Below are 24760 nucleotides of genomic sequence, written 5' to 3'. Positions count from 1 at the left end.
TTTAATTTGTTGCCTCGGCTGTGGTTTCCTTGGAGTACAGTGCCTCCTCTTCTGGTCCATCGATGGCCACTTTGCAGCACATGACCTAAAGCCTTGCTGTGAGTCTGTTGAGCAGTGGTGTCTTCATCTTCGACAGCGATGGGCATCTTAAATAATTGAGCTAGCCACAATCTTTTATTGGCACTAGTACAATTTTTACTCTGTATTTAAAAGAATTTACGCTCGGAACAGACGTCACTTCTGTTGGAAGCTGATTCCATTTGTGTGCAGCATAACGGTTAAATGCAGCGTCACCATGTTTATGACCCAAGTCTACAACTCTCGGTGCATTGACCTCTGTGTACGTGTGTGACCTTTTCCATCCCTTGCTTTTTCCTTCCCCTGTCTCCTTGTCACCTCTCTACTCCTCCTCCCCCCAACTGAGCGACTGGCCACAGGCGAAGCAGTCACAGTAGTTATTTAGAGGTTAAAAAAAAAATTGCTGCTGCTGCTCAGGTAGAATAAAGCTCAGTCAATGTGTGTGAGTGCAGGAAATGTGGCAGCCATACTGGCTTCAGTGACACAGTTGGGCCAGTCACTGTGGTGCCAGTGATGCTTGGAGCAAGGCTGTGTCACAGGTTGGCGCCGTCCGTCTCTCTTAAGATCTTGTTTTCTCTCAGTGCGTATGTGTGTGTGAATGTGAGAAGTTTGGCTCTGTAGTGAAGTCATGTTTCTCCTCCCTCACTGGAGTTACACACCCACAATCACTGACCACTTCAATTTTTGGACCACAATTCCAAAACTACATTAAGAGGAAGAAAAGAAGAATTTCAAGATTTACTGCTGTAAACAACAGAACATTACAGTCAATCTAAAAGGGCACATGCTTGTTAAAATACACCTTCCCAAAAGGACATTAAGGCGAAAGCTCACCCAGTGTCAATTTTAGGGTTCCATAAGCAAATTATGTGATATAGTCAGATGAAGAATTACCCTGCCCTTTTAAGCTTCACCACTAGATGGCAACATGTAGACTTGGCTCTACCTGTCAGGCTGGAAGACTGCCCATCAGAACCCCCACCCGGCCCCAAGCTTGCATCATCACAGCTACCCTGTGGCTAGACGTCCAGGAGCCAGAGGGCGGTCATCCGTGTGCCTCGATGCTCATGCTTCTCATGACGCCTGAGCGCGCCCGCACTTCACTCGAGAAACTCAACACATATACACCACCACCAGCAAGAACACGCACACACACACACACATACACACGCACACACACAAAAGAAAAAGGAATAAAAGGAAAGACTAGAGTGGCTTCAGCAGTTTTTGTTCTGTGGCGCCTCCTATGTTGTTTGATTGCGAGCGCTGCAAAGGGTCAGCTATGATTCCATTGTGCCCATTCTGGTCTTGATTACATCAAGTCTGGCGTCTCATTTCCTCTTGCATTCATTCTCGAATGAATCATAATTCAGCCTGACTTTATTATACAACAAGTTTGGCACTTGTGATCTATAGATTAGAGAGATATGACAGAATATTAAGTGCACCTTTAATTTATAGCTCAGTGGCACTGTGATTTATAACCTGTTGACGAATGCCACTTGAACAATGAAGCTAAGGTGGCATACCTAATAAAGCGTCCCTCCCACGAGCGCCGCGCCACGGTTGACCACAATTCAACCAACACATCTTTATTTCAACGCTACGAGTTTTTATAAGAACATTGTCCGTTTGGCTTATAAGAACTATTGCGTTCCTAGAATAACGTCTTGGGCGTGCCGTGCTGAACATAGCTGATGGGAACCAAGTTAAGCGGCACAAACTTACTGTCAAACAGGCCAAATTTTGAGTGGCAACAATTTTACTTCCTTGCGATCATAGTCAGCAAACGCCCGGTTGTCGGATGCCGCTGAAGGATTATCCTGAGTGATTATCATGTGGTGTCTAATGTGTTTAGTCTGATCTTTCCCCCTGCTCTGCAATCTGCTCACAGTTAGCTTAGCCTTTAGCTTTTTTAGATTTCATTTTCTATTACCGTTTATGCATTTTCATTTTCCAGCAGTCTGGATACACCAGGGTGGTGTGTGCAGCGGTTCATTTGAAGGCATTCCCCACCTAAGCCACTTGCATGCTTGTGATCAAAAACTGGAGGTTCCACACTATTTGTAACATCACATGTTTATGTCTTGAGGTGGTTTATGGAGCGTCTTCACCTTGGGCGGAGCTGGCAGCAAAGTTGGGGTGGATCTGGAACACAACCCCTTACCGTTGTCCAATCAGAGCCTCCTTTTACTGCTGGTCCTGGCCAACTTGACTGATGGGCCCGACTGGCCCAACCCCTACCGCCAGGCAATTTCTTGCTTCAGAAACACACAAGGTAATGGGGTCCGGGGCGGTACTTTTAGCCACCATTTTGTTTTGTAATGTGGGTTTCCTCAGTAAAATGCAAGTCAAGGTACCACTGTATATGATTTTTAGATTTTATTATGGATTATTGTGTATTATTGTCATTTTGCATCGTGACAGACAGACTATTCATCATCTGAAATTAAATTATTATAGCGCCCCCTGTTGTTTTTGTATTTCTGCATTGCATTTTATATTTTTTTACACAACTATTGTGGATTTAAAAAAAACAAAAGAAAACATGTTTACGTGCGGACAAAGAGCAACAATGGCGGACATCCTGCATTTGTGGTGGAAGGTTGCCAAAAAGCAGGACACTATGGCTCCATTATATAATTTAGTATCCTTCATCCAAGAAGGTGACATTACAATTTTCTCACTTGAACATACGGTTGTCTGTGGCCCTTATAGACACGTCCATTGCCGTGGAGCAGGCACACGCATTCCAGATCAATTTCAACAGCTTGTACACTGCGCTGTGCGAGCAGCAGTGCTCTGACCAGGCCACGTTGCTGCTCTACACATTGCTCCACCAGAACGCCAACATGAGAACCTACATGCTGTCCAGAACAGACATGGACAATCTGGTGGGTACCGAGATGGCCAAATCTTTCGACAAATAGTCGCTGGCTGCCTTTAGTTACTCAACTGCAGATGGGGTTAGGCATCTGGCAAGGCATGAACAGTTACCCATGATGAGAAGCTAGAGTTTAAAACTTCGTAAAATGAACAGACGTGGAGGAAGATTGGGTAGCTTCCCGGTAACCGAGCATAAACAACACAACATGCTTTTACGTTTCCTTAGGTGTTGCCCATCCTGGAGATCCTTTACCACGTGGAGGAAAGGAACTCGCACCATGTCTACATGGCCCTCATCATCCTCCTCATCCTCACGGAAGATGACGCCTTCAACCGCTCTGTCCACGAAGTGGTGAGTCGGCCGCGTCGTTGCATGAGCCCACGAAGCACGTGCTAGTTCACCGCATTTCTTTTCTACGCAATCCCGTCATCGCAGGTCTTGAAGAACGTCACGTGGTACTCTGAGAGGTCATTGACCGAGATCTCCCTCGGCAGTTTGCTCATCCTGGTGGTGATACGCACCATCCAGTTCAACATGACACGCACAAGGGTAAAGCCGCAGTTCTGTCACCAAAGAAGTGTCCCAAGTACTGATGATAAAGTTTGATAGCATCACGGTACCTCCTTCGTCTAGGATAAATACCTCCACACCAACTGTCTGGCTGCGCTTGCCAACATGTCCGCCCAGTTCCGATGTCTCCACCAGTACGCTGCCCAGCGTATCATCAGGTAGTAATATTTTCTTGTTTTCTCCATTTACGAAACACCTTTCATATAGAATACACAACAAATGAATAAAAAACAAATACAAATACTATGAAACACAAATACCCAACCCAGCCATGTCATTTTTATAATTTATGTCGAATCAGCACAAAAACATCGGATGCCACTGTGAATTTGCAGTGTGCGTGTGCGCGTGTGTGCAGAGCAAGTACAAAATATAAAATATTGAGTGTGCGCTGCAGTTGCTTTCAGAGGATAACATTATGCAACATCCAGGGAAGATTTGTGAGGACACACACACACGCACACACGCACGCACACGCACACGCACGCGCCTGTGCACACACACTTCGAGCCATTCACTTCAGATTGTCAACTTCTGACCGCGCAGGAAAGAGCGTTTCCTCCCCTCGCTGACACATACACACGCACGTGTCATCATGCACGCACCAGCATCCTCTTATCTGTCCTGCTGCATATCTGGGACTGCTCTTTTGGGGAGGAAGAAACCATCCGCGAACGTTGTCAGTCCCGCCACGGCGTCCAGTGAGCTGCCACAGTGATAACCACCATGAACCAAATGGACTGTCGAGCTAGAAAAAAGGGGATTTCCTGGCCGGAATTTCCAAACGTCCAGACAGACAGTCAGACCGTTGACCCCGGCCGGCCGCCTTTAAATGGAGTCCCAGACAAGCACCATGACGGCCATTGTTTGTTTACACGCCAGCGCTTCAATTTCCTGCCGCCAGCACACCCAGCGCCATCATTTCCTATTATTTACTGTTCATCTTCTTGGGCCACAGATAACACGTTCTCTCATTACGGAGTCCCTCGCCGCATGAAATCACTTCCCACAGTCTCTCCCTTTCTGTCTCTCGGTACAGTCATTCACTTGGTGCTCTCTTGGCTTCGCATTTAAGTTGTGAGTCATCAATGCGCCCAACAGCACATTTCCATCCACCATAAAAATTGCCTTGTTGGGATTCATGGCGGAAATTGATCTCTCCCAACAGGCTGGTGAAAACATGTTTTCCGAACCTGCCTCGGTGGACGGCATTTTAAATTCCATCTGTATTTGTGTTGAAGGAAAATTTAAGAGCAACTGGGTCGAGCGCGCATCTCCACTGAGGCCAAGCAATCCTGATTTGGATGTGTAACACGATAGAAATCAACCTCACGCATACAGAATGCTTCAAGTTTGTCACTGGAGCTCGTATTTACTCATATTTACCTGGCAATTTTTACTTTGGCGCTACAATAATATCACAGAGGCAAAAGAACCCCATAAGCTCATGTTGAAGGACATTTTCGCGATAATTATAGTTAGTTTTGGTTTCGTTTTATTACCGTGAACTGTAATCTTAGGTGGTAGTTTTTAATTTATATTTATTTCAGCGTTCTGGTTTTTATTTGATTTCATTCACGAAAACGGATTTTCAATTTTACTACAATAACCTCACGAGGCGGCGGTATTTTCTGTACCTTTATATCGAACTGCACCAAACACAACAGGAAGCCTGTTGAGATGCGGACACATTGAAGAGTGAGGCGGTCTGTCGTCACTTTTGCCCCCATGACTGATCGGCACCACGGAGCGGCCACGTGGAAGAAGTTCACCCGTTTCGCTTGTTTCCATGCCAGCCGCGCTCGCACAAGTGTGTTATTGTGTGCCAGGGTCCCAGCTGGAGCTTGAACATCCTAAAAGTATAACAAGCCAGACTGGTTTAACAGACGTTCGGACAAAGCTGCTCAAATATCCCGTGAGTCTTTTTTTTTATATATTTTTTTTGGTGGTCCTTGTGCTGACAGATGAACAGGTGTAGCTGTTAAAGGCCATTGAGCAGTTCAATTGATCCCTTAGTAGATCTTTCATTTAGTTTTTATTTTACAGTGCTCCCTGGATTTATGAGTAAGGGTCTGTATCACTCCACAAAAGACGATTTGATGTCGTTTTCTATTGGGGTGCGAAATGTTTCAAGGACGGTTTGATTTAAAAAGTGAATTGATTCGCTTCGGAATGACTCAGTGGGATGATGATTTGATTTGATCTGGTCGGGCTCAGTTCGAGAGGACATGATGCAATGACTTTCTTGTTGACATTTTACATCCATACATTTACACACATTTAAATGACCTTGTCATTTCTATAAATCTCTCCAAAAAAAAGATGATTTAAGACATGTCTCGTGAAAGGTATTTGTCAGCACAGCACTCAAGCCTCCTGCTTCCTCTGTGTGCGCTTGTTTGTGTCTCTCCTGCAGTCTATTTGCTTTGCTTTCCAAGAAGCACAACAAGGTGCTGGAACAGGCAACGCAGAGTCTGAGAGGCAGACAGAGCGACAGCACAGTCCTGCCCGACTATGTGAGTATTACGCACGCGAACACCACACGGGCGCACATGCTTTGGCGTGTTTGCTCAAGCAGGATCTACATGTACCGATTTTGAGAATGTTAGAGACTTCCACACCCCCACATCACGAAGAAAAGGATGAACAAGTTTGTGCTTAATGCTGTGATATCGCGTACTGTACTCAAGGTAACCAACACAGATTCCTGCGTTTGATCACGTGACATGACAATGGGCACTTCGACATCCATTTCAGTCGACAGCAGGGGGCGGTGCCGAATAAAAAGGGTCAACCTCCTTTGAGGCTGTAAACACGCGACTCATTCTGCTTCATTCTTACCCCGCAAATGGATTATTCATCATAATACCATGTTTGGACTACTGGGGACACGCTGTTGTATAAATGGGCCCTAACTGCTGATTCAGAGGGGGTGGCTTCAGACAATATTTACTGTGCCTCTTAACAGCAACCCGACCAATGGGCGTGCTTTGTATAAATGTATCAATCATCATATACCTCTGCCTTCAGGTTTGCCAGTCGAAGTCTTGAGTCTGGCTGTCACATTAGATTTTTGCAGTTCCTCTCCTAAGTGTGTTTGTATGAGGGGGCGCGACATGTATGAGGATGCCCTCGGGCGTTGGGGGAAACATGAGTGCATGTGAGTGCTCCTTCAAGCATGCAGCGGCTGTCTGATGAGACCCCTTTTGCAAACACATCAATGCGCGCATAAAGATTATATAAAAAATGCAATTATCCTGATATGTTTTCAGGCTTGCTTCCTTTCCTTCAGGGGCTCTGTTCTCTCTCTCTCTCTCTCTCTCTCTCTCTCTTTCTGTGTATATATCTAGATGTGTGTGTATATAGATAAACATTTATGTATGTGTATGGATCGAAGTATATATGTATACACAAGTAGACCTTTTACTCTGCCATGTCAGATCAAGCGGCGTGCTCCCATGCTGACACTAATAGCGGCGACGACAACAAATAACAAGCGGCACACAGCGGAAGGTCAGAGTGTTAACATCGGCGCACCACAGCTTATTATCCAGTCGGTCTGTTGCTCAAGGGCACCCGGATGATCTTTCCTCTATGGTCTTTCATGGGAATCTTACCACAAGGGTTTTTTTTTTCCCTTCTCCTCCTTGAATAGCGTGTGACATCCAGTCTGGGTCAGAGAACTGGTCAGCGTCTGTGATAGCACTGTTGTGCTTGACTTTAGACTATACTAACTCAATGTGACATTGGTTCCCATGTCTGCCAGAGCTCTAAAAGTCACATTTTGCTCTTAATGTTTGCAGATGAAAAGGGAATGTGATGTATTGTTTGCACACACAGGCACGCACGCACACATACATGCCCTTAGCCTTTATCTGGTCTTTGGTGGTAAAGAAGTTGAGTCCAGGTGTGTTGTGCCAGAGGGAAATGGGGCCTTACACACTGGCATGCACTTGTGGCAAAGTTGTATTGTGGAAACTTTTTTTGTGAATGATGGTATGAAAAAAAAAAAAAAGAAGTACTTTGGTAGTTTGCTGTCAGACACGATATTAAACCACGTTTTTTTGAGTACCGGTTTAAAGAGGGGGGGGAAAAAGAGGGAAAGAGACAACGCTCTTCAACTCTACGTCTAAAGTTGGCAGCACATTTTTGTGCATGTGGAGAAATAGAGACAAGATCATCCCATCGCACGCTGAAATTATTTTGCCTAGATGGCCGACAGACACGACAACGGCTATCTGCCAGAAAGCTAGCATGAAGGGAATGTTGCTGAACGGCACCATGAATTGTATTACAAATTCAAAGAGCGAAAGCTTAGCATGTGCCACATTTCAGGCCACCTGTCAAATCAAACAAGTATGAATTATTTTGTGGTCATCAATCTTGTTCCAGGGCTGGTTAGATTTGACGAGGCAATTCATAAATGCTGTTTGTAGCAGAGTAGAGCACACAGCCCCCAGCTGTGCGCTTGCATTGAGTCATTAGCAATTAAATGAAGACACTGGCTTGCAAATAACGGCGTAAATGTGTTGTTTACTATGGAAGGAAGAAATCAAATGCGATCAAATAGAAGAATACCGCAAATGTAAAATGTCAGCCAAAGTGTCTGTTCGCTCACAGGTCGAGCTGCGCCATGTCACTTCCTTTCCACACCGAGGTGTACATTGAATGTCGAGTTTTAAACTTCCCATTTTGATAGTTTGTTTGAAGCCGGAAAATTCCACGCTCTCTACATTTTTGCTTTGCCGCCTGATTGTACTTTCCTCAGCTGATGATTGGGGGGGGGGCAACAACAACACATTTACGCTGCCGTGTCGCATGCCACAGTCTCCACTCTGCCGCAACACGTCAGTTTGTTTTCTCCCCGGCCTTTCATATAGAACGTCTCATTTTCCCACTTTCTCCGTCGTCGTTTTGTTCTTTCCCACTGATGCTTTTAAGCACAGCACCTCTGCATGCAGGGGATGCGGATATGAACAGGTGTGTTTTATTTGAGTCATTTCTTGCCATCTAATGCATACTGCACTATGTAGTGGGAAAGCATCCATATAGAGAGGAGAAATACGCTGGAGGAGTGGGTATTGCAGTAGCGGGGAGGGGGGAGAAGGAAGGAGGGTTGTGGTGAGGGGCTGATGGAGACAGGGCATCTGGAAACAATGTCATTTGGCGGAGTCTGGCCCTGCAGAGAGAACTAATGTTTGTTTAATGTGGGATTGCCTGGACATGTAATAGCTTTCTTTACAAGGGAGCGATTTTAAGGGGGGGAGGTTATGAGACAAAAAAAAAATAGTGGAGTGCAAACATCTGTCCTTTTCCTCTGTCGTCAGTCTTTTCCCCCCGCGTTTTTTATTTCTCTTGATGTTGTCTCCTTTGCCACGCCACAACCCCCTCGATTCTCCATCTCCTCAACCCCGAACGTGTTGTTTACGCTGCTGTGTCTGGTTAGCGTCAGGCAGGGCAAGAGTGACGGGCGATGGGCCCCTTGAAGCCCCCGGGGACGGCCAAAGGCTCTCCGGTCTGGCTGTGTCTCCCCACCCCCGCTCTCAGGGGAACGCGGCTGCGGTTGAATTATACACGGTGACGTGCCGCAAACGGTAAAAGATGTGATTGTGTGCGCTGTGTTGTGTGTCACTGTTTACCCTCCCAGCCAGTGGTTGTGCTAATGGTGCTTCTGCCTGTTGGTCTGTTTACTGTTGTTATTACTGCCTTTCTGGGAAAAGACACACATAGACACTCTTATGAAGGAGCACGCAGCGAGCTAGCAGCTTGCAGGACCACCCTGTCAGTGTTTATGCGCGGCAGTTGAGTCACAAACTGTGATCTCTTTTTAATAGCCTAGACTCAAGACATTCATTGGCTTTGTAGCGCCGCTCGTCACGTCGAGGGTAACAGTCCAGCCCAAGGACACATCAGGTAATAAACAAACGCCTCCCATTCCTTGTCACGTCTCCCAGCAATTTGGCACTTGATTGACTCTCGTGTCTTTGCTACCCGTGCTGCGATAGCTCCGAGTCATTTGTAATTGCCAAAAAAGAAATTACTCGGAGCACAGTTGCTATATCCTTGTTCCATTAACTGTCAGCAAAATCTTCAGCCAATGTTCCTCCAACTTTTCACCACCACCATTCCTAAAGCAAGGCCTCGCTTGATACTCCACCCGTCATACCTGACGCATCATGTATTGTACGACGGTTGAGCACACTACTGTCCAGAACGTTTCACGTTGTGATTTGTTCATACGGGGGGTCCTCAGTTTACAAAGCTCCCGACATTCATTATTTCAAGTTATGAATGGCCAGCAATCAACTACAGCAGCGGAAGATTACGTGGTCACGAAGCACACGTTCAGTTATTGCCTCACAAACGTGTTTTTCATTTGATTTGTTTTTATATTGGGCCTAAAAGGGATTTATTTCATTCAAATATTTTGACATTTGTAATTATGACCACTGGGTATGCGTAGGTTAGTGACTACAGCACATTCCGACTTGTGTCCAAATTTGGGTTATGTCGCCACCGTAGGAACGGAACTCTTTCTGAAATCCCTGACATCTTCTGAAGTGCTACCGTGGTATAGGTAATGTTCGCTCTTGTCATGCAAGTGTCAAAAGAAGTCATCTAAACCACAACTCGCCTAGGTGTCTTACTTAAATCATTTAATTGACTCATCTTTTTTTATAATAATAATAATAATAATATAATTGTGGTTATTCTAATTGACCCAAAATAAGACGAGTTTAGTCTGTTTCCATGTTAGCCAACGCTAAAATGCTACAATGAGGTTCTACATCTTGCCATGCACGACTGGAGTTCTGATTCCCAAGATTATTGGTGTCTCTCCAGGGGTATTTTACCCCAAAATGTGCTTCCAATGCTCCGAATTGTAATTTACCATTTCAACCTTGAAAGAAGACATCGTCTCCTCCCGTTTCATTCAGCTTTATTACTTCAGGCAACGTGAAACCGAGAGGAATGATTTCTCCAAGGAAACCTTCCGCGGGATTCCACAGTTAGCGCGTCGTCCCCTACATTTGCCGTCCCTTCATTTCCTCGTACAAAATGAGCAGGCTCGCTCATCTTCCTCAGGGGACTAAATCAATCAAACTTTCATTGTGCGATAATGCGGCAACGTAGTGCGATATGTACCCAGCGTCACAAATTGAAATGAACACTTTCTGTCTTACGTCAGCCTCTCTGGGTTTTTATTTTATTTTATTTTTTTGTACTTTGGTCCATTAACCTGCTGAGGAGAGAACTGTGTGTGCATGTGTAGGTACTGTGAGTGTGTGCGTGTCTGTCCACCCATCTGTCTAGCTATCTAATTACCTAGCTAGCTAGCCAGCTAGCTTTCTCATCTTTAAGGGATTTTTTTCCCCATATTCACCTAGTTAGCAAACCCAAGCAGTTCAAACAGGCTACCTCCGTATAAGCCACCCTGTCATCCCTGACTCTCAAGTGTCCTCTCAGCGGGAGGAGCAGAGGGTGCTACTGCGCCCTAATCACTTCCTTCCAGCAAGTCATCATTAGGGCTAACTACATACAGTGAAGCTTTCCTTCATACAGTGGGCCGATATTGCAATCTGCCTGTTTTGACCGTCAGTCGTCTTCAAAGTATGAGTAGTTTTACTGTATTTTTGTTTTATTACACAGTGGTTCGCTTTCCTACACCCTTGTTGAACAAGTTAAAATGTCAGCCTGCCTGTGTAGTGATGGCGGCAGTTTTTATCTGATGAATTCACATTCCATTTTTCACGATGGGAAAGTCATGAATGTTTCCATCTATGTTTTTCCAAAACAAACCCCGGGCAGGGACCTTCTGTGTGAGAATGTCGCCTGGCAAAAATGGCGCCATTATGATGCGGCCGCAGCGGCATAAATGCAGGTCAGCCAATGACCTATTTTAAAAAGTCCCCAAAGACACGACAGGCAGGCTGCCGATAGGGCTGCTAAGTCATTCTGACCTACGCTCATGTGTGTCCGCTTGCCGTGTGTTTTTTTTCTGCTCCATTTCCAGCATCCATCATTTTTTAAATAGTTTTCCCTCCTGCCATTCACACACAATATGCATCTCCCCCATGGTCATGTGACAAGAAGAGCAAATCACGCTGACCCTTATTTTTCCCTCTCATTCCAATCTGTTTTTCGAGCAGGGATGCATCAAATTTGCCGGCCCTCTGTCCATGTTTACGTTTTGCCTACTAGATCTCAACATGGACCAAGAATGTTTTCCATTATGTTGACATTTTTTGCGGTCATTTGCATGCATTTCCTGTGTCTATTTGACTTCCTGTTCAATCAGGTCATCGTCACACAGCTTCACAGTTACCATCATCCGTGACATCACACGAGCTCAAGCATAACATTGACTTTTGTCAAGGGTTTTGCCTTTTTCTGTGCGTGTTTTTGTTTTTTAATGCATTCTTACAACACTAACTCTGAAAGCCCTCAACAATGAAAGCCCTGACATCATATGGAAATTACTTCACCTTCCAGGGAAGATAGACCTGTGCACCCAAGGTCACAGTTTGTGGTCTGGGTGTTTTTGGTTTCCATTTGTCATTGTTGATTATTTTGCAGAAGAAGGACCAGCTTCACTTGTGCTTCTGGGGCATAAAATTCAAAAATTGATCAAAAGGTTCAAGGCAAGATAGTCCTCTAAAACTACACAGAACATTATTGTTCATGGGCAGGTGTTTTGCTTTTATTTCTATACATATACACATTGATTCATTCAAAACGCCCTGGAAAAATATGCCAATCTGCACATGCGGATAAAAATCAGCTTTTTAAGTGAGTTAAGTTGAGACTGTCGCCCTGCCCTTGTCTTTGTCAGTGCCGCTTCCCGATAGGACCGTCTGCTTTGTCTGCCTTGCAAGAGCCTGCGGTGAGCAGCCAGGGAAATCGCTAAGCTACTGGTTTAATGATGCGGGCACCTACTTTAGCAGGGAGTTACACGCCTGCTGCCTCTTAGCGCTCCCATGTTCCACACTCTCATGCTTGCAAAAAAAAGAAGTAAAATCAACACGAGTAACGGCGTTTAGTCGCGTTGCACGACTCGTGATCGGACTTGTTAGACGTATTGCAGAGGTCATACTCACCTGCAGACAGACACACACACACATGTGCTCAGCGGGGAGACGGGGAGCAAGCTTCCTGTCATTTTTGTGCAAACGACTGTAAAATTGGGCAGAATAATGATACAGCTCACGTCCCAGGCCTGTTTTCCGGGGTGTGGGGAGGCATTAAATAGCAGGAGTGGTTTGTGATTCAACATCGTGGGGAGGCTGGAAACAGAAGGCGAGGAAACAAAATGGCACATAAACACACACAGCAGCCATGTGTGAGGTGGTTTTTTTTCTCTTTTTTTTTTATTTTTTTTTAGCTGTCTGGGGGATTCAAATTTGAGGGAAAACAAGCACAAAAGCGAGGCGCAAGAAGAAATGAGGAGTTAAGATATTTAAATCCTGTCTGGGTTTCAAGTAGACCTCTTAATCTCATCCACTTGACACACACGCACCCACGTACACATACACACATGGGGCCAGGCAGACGTCTAGCTAGCCTATTTTCCTCTGACCTGAATTCCCTAGCGTGGCATTTTTTTTCCCCTGCCAGGCCAATCTCATTAAGCCGCAGCAAGAGAACAAAACACTCGCCACCTCAATCCTACCGTTCATCTACTTCTCCGTTTTTTAGTTCTCTCTACCTCCTCATCCTACTCGACGGTCTCCCGTTTCAGCTCCCCATCGGTTCTTTCTAATGATGGCTCCGCAGTAGCGGACCTAAGCCAGGCGGTGTAGTCAAGCCCCAAGCGCTTCCTTCTTTGCTTCCAGACGCACGATCAATCCTCATTATCTCTGACTGCCCTTGTGTTCCGCTCACCTCCTCGCGTCTCCCAGTTAACGCTGCTGCGCCTGCCCTGCACCTCCTCGTGATCCAGCCTGCTGGAAATCAATGCATCATGGATTGTGCACTCTATAGATATTCAACATTTTCCCAGTCTGCTTTTGTCTTCTTCCCGCAACATTATTTCTCCGATAAGAGCCCCGACATGCAGTTCTGTTTAAGATGATTCGCCCAGATTTGATGTCCAATCTCGCTTCCCAATCAGCTTGCCGTCTTGCCGCGCTCCCGCTTTAAGACCGGTCTCAGGTGGTAGCAGCAAATTCTTGTTCCAAACAGGTCATCGTCATCACAAGAATCACAAAGATGTTTGTCACGGACATCTGGTGGCATTGAACAAAATTGCTTGTATCGACTGCAAATCGATCATGTAGGACAGAGAAAAAGGTTTACATTGAAGAGAAGCGTTTGCTTAAAATGTCTGAAGGGCTTCAAATCTTGGGTCAGACATTCCTCCCACATTCCAAAAACATGCGTGACAGACAAAAAAAAAAAAGAGCCAATATAAAATCACAGGGATGTGAAAAGATTCAATGCCGGTTATAGAACAGTGAGTTGTTGCTACTGATTCAGATTCTGATTCTGAGAGTGGCCCAACCAGTTAGAGAGGGGGCAGGTACTTTTTCACACGGGGCCTGGTAAGTCACCATTTAAAAACGATGGTTTACTTCCAGCATCTTTGTCCAATATATGCAGTGGTTTGATGAGCCTAAACATTAAAGTAGGGAAAGTAGGCAAAAAGGTAAGAATTTGGGAAGAGGTCAAATACTTTTTCAACCCCGATGCACATAATGCAGTTTGTTTTCATGAATACGGAGCGTGGGAACCAATCACTTCATGGTGGCATCTTAATCTACAATGCTCTCATCGCACCGTTGAATCGCTGCGCACGCAGACGGCCATTGTTATCTCCCCTTAGCGGCGGCAGTCTTCCGGGGCGTTGACGCGTGATGAATCCGAGTGGATGAACAGAAGAACAAATATGTTCCCTTATGAAAAGCAGAAGGATTGATTTAATATGTATGTACTATTTTGATGATCAAAGTCCAAGTCTGAAAGAATAATGTGATGGTACTTTTTGTACAGCGCAGCCTGCAAAACCTTTTTTCTCTTCCAATTAAGCGATGTCTGCCTCAGGCTGACTTAGGCTGGGCTTTACACATAAAATATCACGTTAACCAAGAAAGAATTAATAGTACGAACCCAAAAAATCGACTGCAGCAGGTGGCGAGGCCGTTATTTGTACAGAGGCGTTTTTGGAATATTCAACTATTTTGCGGTATATTACAGTTTTTGTTAAAGCGACAGTTGGCTTGGCAAATGAAATCATTTTTCGATGTTCCATTTTGCCTTTTGTCTTCTTTTCCTCTTCGACCTGCAAAGTACAGCCATTAATCTCTCTGGAAGAAATAATTTACAAACACCATTATACGTGGAACCAGTGTTGTGGGAAGCCAATTAACCTTTTATGTCCTCCTCCTCCTCTTCCTCCGTCTTCCCCCCTCAGGCTCAGGACTTGAATGTGATTGAGGAAGTGATCCGCATGATGTTGGAGATTATCAACTCTTGCCTCTGCAACTCATTGCACCACAATCCTAACCTGGTGTACGCGCTACTCTACAAGCGGGAGCTCTTTGAGCAGTTCAGGACGCACCCGTCCTTCCAGGACATCATGCAAAACCTGGACACGGTAAGTAACCCGCATGAAACCCGCAACCGCCTCAAGGTCGCCTCATTTTAGCCACGATCATTTCTTGCCAACGACTCATGCTATCATACACTGACATGACGCCAAGTTAGTTCATTGACTGACACTTGGGGGGGGGTTTAACTAAAATGACAAGCGCGTTTGACTGAGACATGACAGACACATCAGAGCGAGAACAGTAGCTTCTCTGGGTATTTCTGTCAACGGAAAATGACATCACAGTTGCTTTGGGCTCAAGTAACAACCAATCATGGCTCAGCTTCAAAAAAGAGGGGAGCCGTCATTGGTCGTTACCTGAGCGCTTAGCAACTGTGATGGCAAAATGGCCGCCCCCTGAGATGGTTCATCATAATTTAAAAAATAAATTCAAAAAAGCCCTTCCACACAGGAAAGGCTAGCACCGAATACCACTTAATCCTCCTGTTGTTATTCTCCATCTTTTCTAGGGCTATCATCTTTTTTTGTCCAGGCCTGGTTCATTTGTTTTTTGTGTTGTTTTTTTTTTTTTTTTGTAGTACTGTATTGATCAATTCATCAATCCTGCCCTTGTGTGCATAAGATCAGTGTCAACTATTTTTGATTCGCACTTATGTTGGCGGCAGGCAGCTGTCACTCACGACTTTATTAGTTGAGTAGAAAAAAGCCAAAGGAAGCCAAGCAGTCGTGTTCATGTGAGTCTGTGCACGTGTTTGTGTTTGTGCAGGGGGGTGGGACGTGGGGTGGGGGGTTGTTGCGGCATAGCACATCGCCATAGACACCGCTGTTATCCATAAGTATGAGGAAGCCTGCTTGCTGGAATCCCTCGGTTAAGTCCGCTTCCCCGAGGCGATTCTCCAAAGTCTTCCCCCTCTCTGGCTGCAAATTCGCGTGCATATGAGATGCTGGATTGAAGGAACTGCTCCTCTAAATTAACCCCATATGGGAGGCCTTCAGAACTGATGAGGAGATTAGTATTTTGCTGTAGACGCACAGAATGCTCTTGCGGGTTTCGGTTTGAAGAGAAGAAACGCTGCATGTGGATGTGTTTTGCGCTGTCGGTTGGACAAATATATATTTCGGGGCGATTGGTAGGGGGAGCATGAAAAGGATTCAGTAAAACAGAGATTTTTAATTATCAAATATTATACATATCTCCGGGGTAGAATGTAGCGCAGCGGTGCAAACATCAAGAACAGCGTGTGCTTGATCCCATGTTTGGGCTGAAACCCACCAGGCAACATATCACAGAGGGAATAGTTGGTGAGTCTGAAATCAGAAATGACAGAATCATTGATACTTGAGCTCATGATGTGCAAACAATAAGGGTGTTCCGATCAGGGTTTTATGCTGCCGTTTCCGATTATACGTGAGTGAGATTTGCCGATACGTTTTTCTGTTTTTCAATTTAGAGCTACTCAATAAGGAAATGAAAGGTCTTGATCGATCCAAGAATTTTTTTTTTCCCCCTCGCGGCGGGACTTGACCGAGACATTAGGCTGGCTGAGAAAAATAATGTATACATATGTTTTAAAATATCCAATAAAATACTTGAGGGGCTTTACTGGCCTACACCGATTTCTGATGGGGCTATTGTACCGGTGTAGTGCCCTTCCCTGAATTTAAATGTCAGGTGACGTCAGCTCAGCTTGTCAGAAGCTGAGCTGCGCTGTTTGGTCACAGACAGTTTACGAAATGTTGGATCGTTTCAGCAATAATTGGCTTTTAGATAGCTGTCAATTTTGGGGGACACAGTGTATAGTATCACAATGCAATGTATTTATCAATTTAGAGTAAAAATTGCCGTTTGGGACACCCCAAAAGTGGTACATTTTAATTTTAAAACTTGAAGGTGATTGATTTTTGGTGAGGGGGGGGGGGGTAGGGTTTGGCTGCTGAGCAGTTGTATATATAAAACATCTGCGACTTTATCCGAGCAATCCACATAAGACGCCACTCGATGACAGTGGCCACGTCCTTCTCCGAGACACTGTATGTCTGTCAGACATCTTCAAAGGGTGAATAGTTGGACTTTATTCGGATCGTATTTCATTTTACTAAATGCTGTTTATGTTCTGTCTATACTTTTGACAGTAATGGTTTAATGGTATTTCAAATATTGCCCGTGCAATTAATAAATCTGTCATGGTGACGTTTTTCGCCCTGCAACCAATTTTCCAGGGGGGAAAATTGGAGGTGCCACATTCAGCATTCAAAAAGTAACTCACTCGACATCATTGCACTATGACTATTTTCTTCCACACTAACAAGCAATTGCACCGATGTTTATCCAGCCTTTGTGCATCTGCCTCAATGATGATCGCCGTCTTGCTGTTAAAGCGCCATCAGCTCACACCCAACACATACACTATAGGGAAAAGACCGCTTTGTTGTGTGGCGCTATAAGTCTCATTAAAGCTCCATATTGCACTGGGTGTCATCATATAGGGGCGCTCCCGTCGCGGGCCTGACGCGGCGATGCTGGGATTAGACCAAGTTGAGGGGCTGGCAATAATTGATATTAAGCTTCAGTGAGATAAGCGTGAAGCGAGTGCCTGTGTGTCTCAAAGAAAAGCAAAGAGCTTTTTTGTGCCTGTGAAAGGCACCGGCCGTGTTCATTATCCGGCAGGCTTTTCGCTTTTGCCTATGCAAACGCACGTCACACGTTCCACGTCAGCTCACACCACACGGGTGCGAGCACATCTCATTGGCCGTTTACATCCTGAAATCTGTGTTGTTTTGCTTTTGGACTCTGACACGACCTCCGAAGGCGAAATTCATCGCAGGGATTATTTTCTGTGAAGTTACTGGCGGGTACTTAGCGGTAATCCTTGTCATGAGTCTGGTTTCATTTTTTTGACCCAAAAGTGTTTTTCATATCAACATTTCTTGGAGCTCAGACTTAACGACCGCATTGGTTAGTCGTCGACAAAAGCACGCTCCGACTTTCGTACAGATGCGCGTTATGTCGCCACCACCGGAACAAAACCCAGGACCACCTGTAACCGTAACCCGTTTGACAGAGATCATTTTGACAATGTCGTCTCTTCAGTTCATGAAAGGTTCCTTTCCTAGTCGATTAAACACACTTGAGTTCCTTTTTTATAATCTCCTTTGCAACCTTTCTAGGTGATCGCCTTCTTCAGCCAGCGTCTGGAGCAGGCCGGAAGCGATCTGTCCGTGGAGATGGTCCAGGAGGTGATCATGAAAGGAGCCCAGGCCCTGCCTACAGACAGGCTGAAGGTAACGCAGGCGCCCGGAGCAGCCCATAATCACGATTCATGCGTTGGGACCGCGGCGGTGACTTGGCACCATAAAGTTGCGCGAACAGGTGGGAAAGGCATTACGGTAGAGGAGAACTGGGAGAGAGATGGAAAGAGCCATTGGGACATGTGACAAAAGGCCAAACCCCAGTCTCATTAGCCATAACGCCCATCTCCCTTCCGTCCCTACTGGCCCGCTCCATGCGAACATATAATGAAATTTCAAGGAGATGGGATGGGGCCGGGGGGCACTTTGTTACGGGCACATACGATCGGGCGGGGGGGAGGTTGAGGGCTAGGGGGTGGTGTGCGGATATAAATCTGCCACAATGCCTCGTTACCCAACACTCCCACCACTCCTGCTGGGTTTGCGAACCCCGGCCCCTCCCAGAGCTCTGCCATTAATCAGCGAGGAAATATGTATCCAGCCCCCCCCGCGCTCGGCTCCACACCGCCGCTGAAGCTCTTAATTGCGTGTTTCATCATTCGTTCCGTGTTTTATACCCGCCGCGGGGGCATTTGTCTCGCTGGCGTTTGGAAGAGGGATGGCACGCGGTGCTTGCCATCGCCACCTACGCTCAAGGTGACGTAGCCCTCGGTGAGCCGTGTGGACAGCTCCGCTGTGTCCTTCAAGCATGTGGAGAAGCCTGCTGTGTCTCTCAGCCACGTCGCTCTAAAATAGACGACACGGATACCGACAATCAAACATTGCACCCTTTCCCTCCTTTGAAATCAATTCAATAAAAACCTGACTGTCATTCAGTGAAAAATGTCCACCAAAAAAAAAAAAAAAACTATTAGGAAAGTAATACAGGAATCCCGCCCTGTGAATTTTGTTTAGAAGCAAGGTAGCGGTGGCAGTTATCTCCCCCCGTTTCCCAATTTTCCCTCATCATATGTGGGGTCTCTCGCATAACGCGCAGCCAACAGCGCTATCCTCGTAGGTCCACATATATCCTTCATATACTTTGTTTTTACGTCCGCACGTGCGCTTCGCCCTCACGTCTAAGTCCTTTTGTACCTCTAGAGGGCGCCGTGAAGTGAAGAGACAATTTGGCCAATATCTCCTCCGGGAGACACGGGCCACGATTTGATGGTGCCATCGCTCAAACAAACAGCTGTCTCTCTCCACACCTCACGCGCGCCTTCGTCTGATGAGCTCATTCGGCCACTCGGGCCCCCAGTGTGAAAATCCATAGGCTGGATGAATGTCGTGTGGAATCATCAATGAATCGGTAATTACTGCTAAAAGCTCTTGGCAGCGAACGCGCACAGAATGATGACAAAATAGCGGCGAAGGATAATCGTTAAATTGGGTCCGAGATCGTTTGACTTTGAGGCTTGCTCACTTTTCCCTGAATTTGTTCGGGCTTCTTTGCCAGTTTTTGGCGTTTGTCCTTCACGACCCTTTTAAGCAGCAAGCGCGACAAGTTATGTTCCACCCAACCCGACGCCTTCATCATCATAACTCTTGATTTCTCTGGCAAAATATCGGAAAATCACGTTAGCTTCACGATTCTTTAACTGCAACCTTTTCTTTAGGTTAGATTGATTTACAGATCATAACATTGACAAAAAGACGACTTTTATCCCTCTTGGAGGAATTTATGAAGGTCTCCGTGCCAGTTTTGCTTTTGCATAACTGATGACTAATCATCACTTTGTCATAAGCATTCTGAGTCATCTTGGGAATGTCTGCGGCACCCCGCACCACTTTTTTTTTTTTTTCTTTCTGCCCATTGAATGATTAGACAGAAGTGCATTTTTCGACAGGAAACGACCTTAAAAGCATTGGAGTTTCAACACCGACTTGTCACAGTGTTCCCAAAGGCATTTCTGTGACGTTAATAGTTTTTGTCCAGATCGCTAACTGACAAAACAAACTGTTGTTTGCGGTCGGGGGGGGGGGGGGGGCAAACTGTTGACAGAAGACTACAAGACGCCTGTTAGTTTAAGGCACGCAACAAAAAAAAGCACAAGTTTGTCCAAACTGAAAGAAAGTATTAAAAGGCGACCACCTCGGCGACGACCCTCCCTCAGTCTCGTTGTTTGTGGATGTGTGTTGTTTCAGTGACTCTCATGGGCCGCGGCTGTGGAATGTGTTGTTTAGACCAACTGAAATCTGCCTTATTGAGCAGCGATAACCGACAGACTCTCTGGCTCCTGAGGATGGGCTGAGGGGGGGACTAGTTTGTCGGCTTTGCTCAGTACCTGCTCCTCTGTCAAACCAATGTGGACGGCGACTTTCGCACATCAGTGGCAATGGGCCACATATGAAGTCTCGCTCCCAAATCTCTTTTATGGACTCAAACATGATTAGCCAATCAGGCATAATGAACCGTCACTCTAAGACAGGCTCTACGAAACTTTGGGTCTGCAATTTTTTATTTTATTTTTTTAAATTAGGTTGCCGACTGTCAGTGCACAACTTTGCTTATTTGTTGATCGTCCAGCTGCAGCCCAATTTCAACAGGGCCACATAAGACAAACAAACGCCTCACTTTTCCCATCTGGAAAAAGCTGTTCGAAACAATAATTATTTCAGTTACAGTTAACTGCTGAGCTCATTTCAATTCTGTTGCTAACCAAAATAGCAGCACACACTGAAACACGTTCACAGTCTCACGGACGTATTAAAGAGCGGAGTCTTGTTTTTTCTTCTCTATACCGGGTGTCAGCATGTGGGTTTAAAATTTAACACACGTCTGTTGGACACAGTCGCGCTCCTGCCAATGTACACTTTATTTTTTGGGGGCGGGAGGGGGAAGTATTTTTAGCCAGGTAGAAAATGCTGCAAGGCATCGCCATAAACACAATTGTCATGGAAACGAGCAGCCAGGACATCACTATTTTGGAGTGAATGTTTTTTTATTTTATTTTGAAGACGCTTTCGCTGGTTACAAAAGGCTTGATCTAACAGACTAACGGGGTGCCAGTGAGAACATCGTCCCTGCAGTCACTCTGCCTTCATTTGAGTTGAAATTACACAAGTTGCATGACTTCAGCACGTTAGGCAATCTGTTCACAGACACAAAAAGCCTGCCAAAGAAGTCAAAGTGACCTTTTGTCATTATGAAATGATCTCACACAAATACACAAATGATCGCAAGGTAAATTAGTAAGACACATTCAGCCCTCCAGCACTGTCGGAAAGGAATAGATGATTAAGATGTTAAGATAATAATAAAAACAAAGATGTTAGTTAACGGCACAGATTGCCTGACAAAAGAAAAAAAAAGTCAAATCTCCTTTTTGCCTGACAACTACGACATGCTATGATGCTTGGCTAAGTGAGACGACTTCTTAAAGTTTTTGTTGATTGGCCGTTCGCACTGAGCGTAATGTTGAGCGGAACCAGAAAACAAATTCGAGGATTAAGCAAAATGAGCGTTTTGTATTGCATCCATTTTCGCTACGAGACAAACACAAAGCAGATGGTAAAACATTGTCATGGCAGTCCGTCCTGAAGCAGCCATGAATCTATTAGTCCTTCCGATGCGGTTTGAACACAGAATCCAGTTCCTCGTGACCGTGAGCCTTGCAAGATTAGTAATAGACGGGCTTGTTTTGGACAGATCACCGTGCTCTACTTGTGGGTAGTTTGTTTTTGACAGATTGCGCTTGCCTGTGTGTGTGTGTGTGTGTTTGAGGGTGTTTCACGCTTGCTCCACAGCTCGCATTCTTCTCTGTCTAGCCCAGGTCTTGATAGCACAGCACAGGGGAAGGGAAGGGAACACGGCGTCCCTGAGTGAAGACATGAGGCCAGCCGGTCTGTGTCCAGAGGCGAGGGCACGCAACGAACAGAAAGTAGCACAGGCCAAGTGGGCCTAGACAAACTCGCGGGAGCGCCAGGAGAGACGGGACGGTACAGACATATTCCGAGGGGAAGGCGCTACGCAGACAGAGTCGAGGCACCGGAAGAGTGTCGGGATCCTGCATGTGGCCGGACCACATTGACACACGGTGAAAGGAACTATTTATCGGAGTAGATGGTGGGCAAAGGGAAAGTCAGTCATGGTTCGATATCACCATATTTTGCCCGCAGTGACAGTTTTGTGATACGGCGACGATCAGTCAATATTCTCGAGGACAAACATCGACGTTTGTCTGATGAATAGCCGAGACCACTTCTAATGGTTTTACAAGCATGAAAATAACGAAGAATGAATGGAATTCTTTTCACTTTGCTCAGATGTTTGTATCCGCGATGAACTCTCAGTGTGATACGATCGTGATCATTTTGCCAATGATAACACCTCAAAGCAATGGTCCATCCCGCGGTGCCGCTTCTGCTCACCCAAAATTACCCACGCGACGGGCATCTTCTCCATTTCAAGTTGGACACTAGGGTGGGATTGTTTTGCCCTTAAGGCCTCAAGTTGTTGGCTCATGACCGCGTCAAAGCCAAGTAGCGAGGATGGGCTTTTGTCTTGACCGCGTTCTGACTCATCAGTCTTTGTTGAAACAAAATGAACGTAAAAATTATTTTGTTACTAAATAGTGTTGACTGGATATCGGTACTAAGACATGCATTGAATAGAAATAATTAAGGGGTAGCTAATACTGTACTGTAAAAGATAACGTAACCGGTATGTTGCTAGCATTCTCATTGCTATTTGTTCTTCCTGCGGGAGCTGAAGTCATAAAGCTCTCATTTTGCTAAGACGTTCGTTTTGGTGGCCTAAAGCGCATCTTTTCTGCTCCCATTTCTCTCTCATGACAGCTTTGGAGATTAACCGCTGGCCCGCCGTCATGACGGGACGCCACGCTTACAGCTTGTTATCATTTTGGGAAATGGGCTTGGCCAGACATCGGAAGCGCTGATTTGTTCCATCTGTTCCTAAAAAACACGAGTGGCGTCCCGATGATGAGGCGCTCGTTTTCACTGTCGAGACACTCGGATGATTGAAAGCAGATCAAATTCAAGTATTTGAATTAGCGCAAAGGCTTGAAATGCAACATATGTTGGATGTCTACCGAAATCATCTTCTGGAAGCAAATCCCCGGCGACATGAAAATGCTCAGCAATCAGCGTTGGTAGCTGCTCGAGGTGCAATGATTAATCGACAAGCAACCGATTGTCAGATTAATCGTTTACGGACCTTGTTTGAGTTAAAATTATCCATATACTGAGAATTTCAGCCGCTCAACTGCGAATGTTATCAGGTTTCTGTCGTCCTCCATGAAAGCAGACAGATTATCTTTGTATTGAATCGAAATAAAACATTTGCAAGCAAAAAAAAAAAAAAAAAGCAAATAGAATTTCTCGCAGACATTTTTTCCCCCCCACTTTGAAAATTACAATAAATTTTGACAATTTTATTACCTTTGGTATGTGGATATCGAGCAAGGCTAATCCAAATTAGCTTCACACACACACACACACACACACAACGTATCCCATCGTCAATCTTTTTTATTGTATTTATTTTTTGGTCCCATCTTCTGAGAGTTGCAATTTTTCCCCAAATTGGAGGAAGCCATTATGGGCGCATGTGAGAGTACGACAGACAAAGTCATTGTGACCTAAATTCACATTGCAGCAATGTCAGCCACAAACTAAATCCAATATATCTTGGTCCATTCATGATACACTTCATACTGGATGGCCTCTGCCAAGCATGCCGGCAGAAAAACGCAAGGGCCACCTTGCAGGCCAAACGCGGCACACAGCAGGTAGGCGCAAGTAGGGCATCAATAATACACAAGCGCCTGATTATATTCTGCTGCCTACACTTGCATACAGTATAAAGGAGCATGCCGGTCATCAGCTGTGGTGAAAGACGCGCTCTATTGAGTTCTGCCTATCCCTATTCGCCGCGACACTATCGCTATCATAATGACCCAGACACCGGGTCTACTGGGGTCACAGGCCATATGCCAGAAAACCTGCGCACATACACACACACACACATTGTGCAGTGTTGACAATGCAGGGGCGCTATTATCCGACCGCTGTTTGTGCACAGACGGCTGTCTCGTAGACACCAGCTCATCAAATGTTCCACATCAGTCGCTCTATACGTTTCATCGCCGAAAACCGTATTGTGGTGACATTTTTGTTTTTTTACTTTCAGTTGAGTTTTTTTTTTTTGGGGGGGGGGATTGGAATCTCGGGCATAATCACCACGTTACAGACGACCTCACCAGTTACACGAGGTCACAGAGATAATTGAAGCGGTATCGAGAATAGCGCTCAGTCGACTGCAGGACCCCGCCAGAGGGGCTCAAACCATCCCAATTTGGATCATCACCAAATGGCGCAACTTGTGTGGATGCGTCAGAGTTTTCGTTAGTAAGATTCATGCATTATTCAGTAAGAAATGAATGGTGAATGGTGAAACTTTGCTTCTTGGCAATTGAGAGGGCAAAATA

General features: G+C 45.5%; 1 protein-coding gene across 1 annotated transcript in view; it reads left to right on the top strand.

Moving 5' to 3' along the window:
- dym (dymeclin) overlaps positions 1-24760 on the top strand; it is a 34523-nt gene that overhangs the window by 7054 nt on the left and 2709 nt on the right. Inside the window, exons 9-16 of the mRNA XM_086134266.1 lie at positions 2171-2356; positions 2797-2972; positions 3191-3316; positions 3401-3514; positions 3599-3693; positions 5952-6051; positions 14946-15128; positions 18252-18365. Coding sequence (XP_085990392.1) covers positions 2171-2356; positions 2797-2972; positions 3191-3316; positions 3401-3514; positions 3599-3693; positions 5952-6051; positions 14946-15128; positions 18252-18365 — 1094 coding nt within the window. The remainder of the gene's footprint in view (positions 1-2170; positions 2357-2796; positions 2973-3190; positions 3317-3400; positions 3515-3598; positions 3694-5951; positions 6052-14945; positions 15129-18251; positions 18366-24760) is intronic.

This window comes from Hippocampus guttulatus, chromosome 17 (assembly GCF_054856545.1).
Source record: "Hippocampus guttulatus isolate MCC_2025c chromosome 17, RoL_Hgut_1.0, whole genome shotgun sequence".
NCBI classification, from domain to species: domain Eukaryota; kingdom Metazoa; phylum Chordata; class Actinopteri; order Syngnathiformes; family Syngnathidae; genus Hippocampus; species Hippocampus guttulatus.
The sequence above is the reverse complement of the archived record's forward strand: the minus strand, read 5'-3'. Positions and strand labels throughout refer to the sequence as shown.